We start from the raw sequence: 6,949 nt of genomic DNA, 5'->3' as shown, positions 1-6,949 counted from the left end.
GATTCGAATGGTAGCATCCCTTTTTTTTTTCTTTTACCATTTTGCACTGTTTTTTTTTTTTTTGCATAATTCCATCTTGGATATCTCCCTCATGGCAACCTTGCTGACTTCCCTCACAGCCGAAGACAACCCCGCCAACGACTACCCGGACGAGGAGCTCTCCTCCGCCGACGAATTCGACGACCCAACCGCCATCTACAGCCGGTATCGCCACGGCGCTTCAGACGACGAGGAATACGATATCAACGACTATGATGACGGCGAGGAGGAAGATGAAGAACGAACCGGCATGGGAATGGGAATGGGTTTCCGCCAGCGGCAACAGTCAGGAAGATATGGATTCGGATGGCATCGATATGGCTATGGACGTCGACGTGGACATTCCGACGATGACGATGATGACAATGATTATTATGGTCGTGATCATGAGGATGAGGAGGAGGAGGATTATTAGACTAAGTCTGTAATCATTATCATGGAATACAGGGCAAGCAAGATTAAGACTCTCGAGTGGGCGATGAATAGATAGTGATGCGATCTTGAGCGGTTTGTTGAAACAAAACTAAGAAAAAGAAGGAGAGTGTGAGAGGGACGGAAAGGAGAGATGAGATTGAGAAGATACCCCCGTTTTCTTGTTCTTGAAAGCAAAGTAGATTATAAAAGGAGAGGGAGAAAAGTTGATCTCTCATTTCTCGTGTCTGATGGATGTCTTATGTATGTATGATCTTACATCTTATGGCTACCTGCCTGCCAGCCTGCCTATCTTCTTTCCTGTGTAGCAATGCTATTGCATGTAGTACACTGGCAAGATCATTGAATAAGCGATGGATGGTGATGTGACCTTTCTTGATCTTGATTGGTTTGTTGAAACATGCTTTATAAAAACAAAGGAGCGCGCGGGTTGAGGGGAGAGAGAGGGCAAAAGATGAGAAGATGCCCTTGTGATTGTAATGAATACTTCCCCTGTTTATTTTTTTTATGAGAACGAAAAGCGGAAGAGCAAAGTGGAAACTTTCCGGAGAGGGAGAAAAGTTGGTGTCCGATGTCGAATGTCTGGTGTATGATCTTATGTCCTATGGCTGCCTGCCTACAATGCCACTGCATGCATGCATCTTAGTAACCATGTCACAATTATGTGTTTTTTTTTTAAAAAAAATTTCATTCTACTACATAACATAGCTAGCTAGCTAGGATGGACACGAGATGCGATGAATGATATGAATGGATTCAGAAGGGGGAGAAAAAGAAAAGAAATAAGAGAGACAGAGCACAAAAATGGCTAGCCAGGACATGAGATGCAATGAATGCTTGAGATTCAGGAGGGGGAAAGAAAAGAATAGAAAAGAAATAAGAAATAAGAGAGACAGGGAGATAGACACAGACAGACAGACAGACAGACAGACAGACAGACAGACAGACAGACAGAGGATTAATCTACCTAGCTAGCTAGTAGCTAGTCATTGGTACCTGGATGGTTGATTAATCGACTGGTTGGCTGGTTCGTTTTTATGAGAACCGAGACAGAGAGACAGAGAGATGTATAAGAACATCGATCAATGGGTTTGGATTTTCTTTCTCTCTCTCCATGGAACGGAATGAAAAACGAGACGCTGGGATGTAAGAGGCTATAGTAGAAAGATTAGGACAAGCAAAAGGGAAAAGGAACGAAGGAAATAAAAGAAAAGAAACCGACGTAGAATACAGGGGTAACAAATGCTCACAAAAAAGGAAATATGGGAGAGGTAATCAATGGCTGGCTGGATTAAGAGATCGAAAAAAAAAAGTAAGAGAATTGGGTAAGAGGTAATACTAAGAACTGACTGGTTGAAACTCAGCTTGATGATTGATGATACGTATGAGTGACAGAATCATTCTTGAGATCTGGCGATGCTGTTTCAAGCAACCAAACCGTTTGCAATTTGTTGGTAATCACAACGACAATGAGATAAGAAGACAACGACGCGAAAATACCGAAAGAAAGAGGGGGAAAAAAGACATAATAAGGGGTTCTTGTCAGGAGAATACCTCGGTCATGATGAAAGAGAAAAACAAGGAAGAACAAAAAAAAGAAATTAAAAGAAGAAGCCTCCACTGTTAGATTCAGACTAATATGCCCTTCCATCCATCAACAATTTATTATCCGTCAGTAAGTCATAACGAAAAAACAATTCTCCCATGCCATGTGTGGCATTCGATTTTCCTTCCTTTCTAGATCAATAGTGAGACATATAGATGTCCATTTCATGATGATGTTTCCAGCGGCCAGAGCGAATGAATTGAATTGAAAGGCAACGACAGTTGTTGATCAGTTGTAGCGATTGAAAAGGAAAAGCAGATGATGATGATGATGCACGCGCATCGAATCTATAATCTAGCCTGGGGAGGGAACGAGGTCCCAGTTGAAGAATTGACGTAGACTCGCCTGACCGCCTCTCTCACATCGTCACTGATTGTCGGTCGGGAACGATGAAGCTGCGCCGCATGCTCGGGCTTCATCCACGGGTACCAGGTGCCACACCACTGAACCACGCCGTATCTAGGCAATGACCCGGACCTGGATCTGCCGCGAGCCATGAACTCGCCATCGCGAATTCTTCGTTGTTCTCGAACGGTCGGGCACCTCTTTTCCCTGATGAAACGATAGAATTTGCATTGGATGCCTTGGAATCCGCGCCGTTGACGTGCAGGAAACTGTCTGTTGAAACACTCCTGGACTTCTTTCCATTCCTTCTCGAGGTCAACGCGATGGTACCAAATGAAATACATCTCTTCCTCCTCGTACTTTGGCCGGGGTGGCCTACGGCTCTCGGTCTGGTTGGTCGAGGTGCTGGACACAGAATCGAATCGCTCATACCGATACGGTCCGGTGTCGCCGTGGTCGAATCCGGATTGCCGAGTCAAGGACATCGTTTCCTCGTGACCTGGAATTGCTTGATCGGGACGGTATCGCAGACCTTCAGGCGAGAACTGGCCATTGTGATACCCGTTGTGGTACTGTTGGCCAGGTGTTCTTGGTTGTTGAGTGCCTATCTCCTCGCTCTCTGCCGGATTCAGAAGGGCATCGATAGATATCCGGACCGGGCGACTATGCACCGGCAAGAGGCGGGATTCGAATAATGACTGCATTTTTCGTCTTCTTTCTTCGAATTGCCGTCTTCCGGCGCCTGCTTTCAAAGAGAGAACTGGAATCGATATGAGGACGAGTGTTGAAGATATGTTTCTCGAGGTCAGAGTCTTGAAATTAAAGAGCCTTTTTTTTCCAGATGGAGACGGTATGCAGACAGTAACGTCTGAAATTCCACTTAGGCTCGGCACGTCGGCCAAATCATCAACGCTTCGAAGGTCGACCGCTGTGGAAACAATGTCGAATGGCGACACAGGGACCGAAGAGAGACTCGACCTGACTCTTTATGTGGTCGATTTTCTTATGCGTACGTTCCAGTTTGCCTAGAAGAGTTTAGTTGTGCAACAGAAAGCCTGCCATGCAGTAAACAAGACAGGTACAACAAGGAGAGCCTGGGGGTGGAGACAATACTGTACTTGTGATATTGAGATCTAGGCTAGCGTGATGCCAGGAGGGTGGAATTCCAGGTCACTGAAGAGAAATCCAAGACATTTATGACCGATTAGGATAGACCCGTTGAGAATTCGGAGCGCGCGCTAAAGGTTCAAAGGGTAACATAAGATGCAGGGGAACGTTTTCTCATCTAACAAGCGCAGCTGACGACCGAGACTGCATAGATCGAAAATGGAAATTTCCTAGTGACGGTGCTGGGAAGTTAGGCAGAGACTAGGCAAATCACTTCTTTCTGTGGTACATGACAATCAGAAGACCCAACGGTGATCGACTTCAGTACACCAAGAAGACCGGATTTCCTGTTTAATGGCGCGGTTCCCGGTGGCAAGAAGGAGCTTGGATGCGTCCGTGACAGGAGATGAACAAACTCAGTCTCCAGTCTCCAGAACCGAATCAGAGCAGATCTCGGAGATCAGAGTTGGCTCGTCATACACTATTCCGCGATGTCGACGAACAAGATTGGCCGAAGATTTCTAGCAATTCTAACACGTCAAAATGCAATTCACCCTAGAGGAGTCTTTGCATGGCACGTCTAGGAAGAAATGTCTTCGTCCTTTCAGTAGCAGCACAGGAGCACCACCCCGAATTCCCGTTACGGACTGGCGGATCGTCGAGGCATGACAAGTCGGCGACCAGACCGGTAGAATGGGTATCGGAAGAACCAGACAAAAACGCCGATGGGCCAAAAAAGAAAAATGACAAGGGTAAAGTGAGAAATGATCACAAAGGCCTTCTGCTGGAATTTACTTCAAAAAGAGCCAAACACTGGAAGGTGGGGAAAAAAGGGCCTCTGGACGAAAGAAAGGAAAGCAACATTGCGGCGCATCATCCTGTGTTTCAAACTATTGCCCCGAATTCTGTAGAACAGGGCGCTTATAGGCCCTGCATGAAGATGCAGCAAACACTAAGGCAGAGAGGGAAAAATGACCAGATTTACGGTCCCATCCTGACGGACTGGCTGACATGGGCACCTGGTCCTTGTTACGGAGTACTCCGTAGTACGTATGTACTGTATTGACAACCAAATCGTCACAGCATGCAATGCGAGACAATAATAAGATCCAAGAGTGGAGACCTCTAAAGGGCTTGGCCGATTCTCCAGAGGATCTGTCAGACTGATTGACTGCCTGGGTAATGATTGTTATCATAATGAAAAACAGGCGGGAATCGCTGCTGACCGGCCCGACGGCAGTAACACCGTCCCCGGGGGGAACGTGATAGATGAGCTGGAAAATTGCAACGACATTCTTGGGCTAGCCATGCAAGGTTGTCAGCACTTTTCACCGACCGTCTTCGTCATTTAGGCCGGGCGAGAGACGGACTGGACGGGGGACGAACAAATAAAATGATCGCAGGAGACAAGATGGAGACTACCAACAAGGCCATCGAGGGTCAATTGGTTACTGTGACCTCCAACATGCAGTGCTTTGCGTCTGAACCGTGGTATTGGGACCAAGAGGCGAATAGGATCAATGGGTACAAGCGACCATCACAAATGCACAAAGATGGGGTGACAGGCCTAGTGAGCAATCATCAATGAGCCAGCCCGTCTGCCGCGCGACAAGTCTGAAGACGTCAAGGATGGCCAGCACAACGCTGCATGCTGCCTGGGAGATTGGTCGACCAGGGCTGCTCTGGTTTCCAAGACACGTCGCGAAGGGACGCCATGCTGCCTGCCAAGATTAGTATTATCCCTCGAATGTGCTGCGCCGCAACGAGCCGAAATGCCATAGGTACGGAGTACTCGTACTCCGTACTTCATACCTCTTTGTCTGTCAGTACGGAGTAGTCGACTAAGGCAGTTAGTTAGGGGTGTGTTACGAACAGACTAACAACGCATCGAGCCAAATTGATCTATGAGGTGGACCGCAGCCGTTGCCTGACAGGATCCAATGAAGGAACGATAATGAGGCTCTGGAGTTGGAGTCACTTTGGGTACTGGTGACGCTTTACGGTGGAGTTCTCGGCCTTTCGGGACGGAGTACGCGGGTTAGGGTTAGAAACGGAGTACTCCGTACCCCGTCCAGGGTCCCTCGAGCATGTACGGAGTATGTTCCGGTGTAACTCGCTTTCTGATATGATAGGGCCGATTCGTTTGGCCAACTTCGAAGCCTAGGTGTGGTTGTTCATACTCATGGTGCCACCCTCAATGATAGATACAATTTGCAAATTCCAAATCTTAACAATGCCAGGTGATAAGGCAGAGACTCTCAAGGGTTCCATGCTGCACAATGACATGGTCCAGACCAACCACTCCATGCCGTTTGTTCATAACGTTTGCAACGATCAGGCGGCACTCCGACGACACTGCCAACAATTTTCCCCTGTCCTGATTCGCCGAGCGCTTCGATGCGCACTGATCTTTGCGCTTCCCTCATGCGAGAGATGCCCCAGATAACCTCGAGGCCCATGCTGTTTCACGGTAATTGAGCCAAAATTAACTCAGGCAAGTAAGAACTCGAGGGGACCTCTATTACATGTCAAAGAGTAGCCGCCGGGTGAATAAGCGCCGTAATTTTCCTCCCACCCCGCTGTTCCCCATGTTTGTACTCCGTAGATGTATGTCACTCGAGTAAAATTCGCCGCTTCTTGCAAACGTCATAAAAGGGGCCGTCCCCCCTTTCTTGGTTTGCCTTCTCTGCCCATTTTCTTTATCTGCTGTCGAAAAGGTGCTGGAGTCAAACGAGGGGGCATTGTATCACAGGCACAGGTCTGGTGCGTATACAATGCCATGGCGCGTGCCCTTTTGGGTCGCTGCAGCCCTAGGATGATTCTATTTTCTCCAGGAAAGGCAGATCCTCGGAACTTTGAAGTTTGAACCCTTAGTCAGTATTATTAATCTTCCAAGGTTGTTATTGTTGCAAGCTTTCGCTAGCCCACGACGCGCGCTTGTTACCCTCAGGGCCTCAGCTTGAGGGCCTCAGCTTGATGAGTCCACATGGGCGGCGGGCCACGGGTCACTTCCCGTTGTCCCTAAAACCCACCGGTTAATCCACTTTCCCACACTAGTAATGCATAGTAGCAAGTGCCATCCATAAGGGGGAAAGTCAGCTTTCAAATGGTCCTCGAACACTCTGGACATCACAGTCAGGCCTCGCGCATGAAGAGTGTGGCATACTCCAGGCACATGCGCCAATCGCGTTTATGCAGCCCAACCTCCATGGGTGTTTCTGCAGAGTTACGCCCATCCTCCGGGACATGCATGCTTTGAGAACATCCGGGGTGGACCCAAAGTCCGAGAATCATTCAATCGAGTTGTCGTCGGTCAGAGCTCGACCAAACAGATTGGATCCATGATGGTTTATGACCATTCAGTTATCTCTCTCTGCATCTCTGGCGACAGAGTAAGTCTGCAGCCTAGTCTGATTTCAG

At 48.0% G+C, this 6,949-nt stretch overlaps 2 protein-coding genes across 2 annotated transcripts; both read right to left on the bottom strand.

The window, feature by feature from the left end:
• Positions 1–2,364: 2,364 nt before the first annotated feature.
• Positions 2,365–3,126, bottom strand: VTN77DRAFT_6206 (uncharacterized protein; the record flags this gene model as incomplete). The annotated part of the gene is made up of 1 exon (XM_069422459.1): positions 2,365–3,126. The coding sequence occupies one exon, from the start codon at positions 3,124–3,126 to the stop codon at positions 2,365–2,367; it is 762 nt and encodes a 253-aa protein (XP_069276321.1).
• Positions 3,127–4,419: 1,293 nt separating this feature from the next.
• Positions 4,420–4,963, bottom strand: VTN77DRAFT_6205 (uncharacterized protein; the record flags this gene model as incomplete). Its single annotated transcript, XM_069422458.1, has 2 exons — positions 4,420–4,830; positions 4,916–4,963. 2 exons carry the CDS (start codon positions 4,961–4,963, stop codon positions 4,420–4,422), a joined length of 459 nt encoding a protein of 152 aa, XP_069276320.1.
• Positions 4,964–6,949: the final 1,986 nt, after the last annotated feature.

The sequence above is a fragment of the Rasamsonia byssochlamydoides genome (genome assembly GCF_041956645.1).
Source record: "Rasamsonia byssochlamydoides strain NRRL 3658 unplaced genomic scaffold VTN77scaffold_47, whole genome shotgun sequence".
NCBI lineage: Eukaryota > Fungi > Ascomycota > Eurotiomycetes > Eurotiales > Trichocomaceae > Rasamsonia > Rasamsonia byssochlamydoides.
This window is presented reverse-complemented; position numbering and strand designations above follow the sequence as displayed.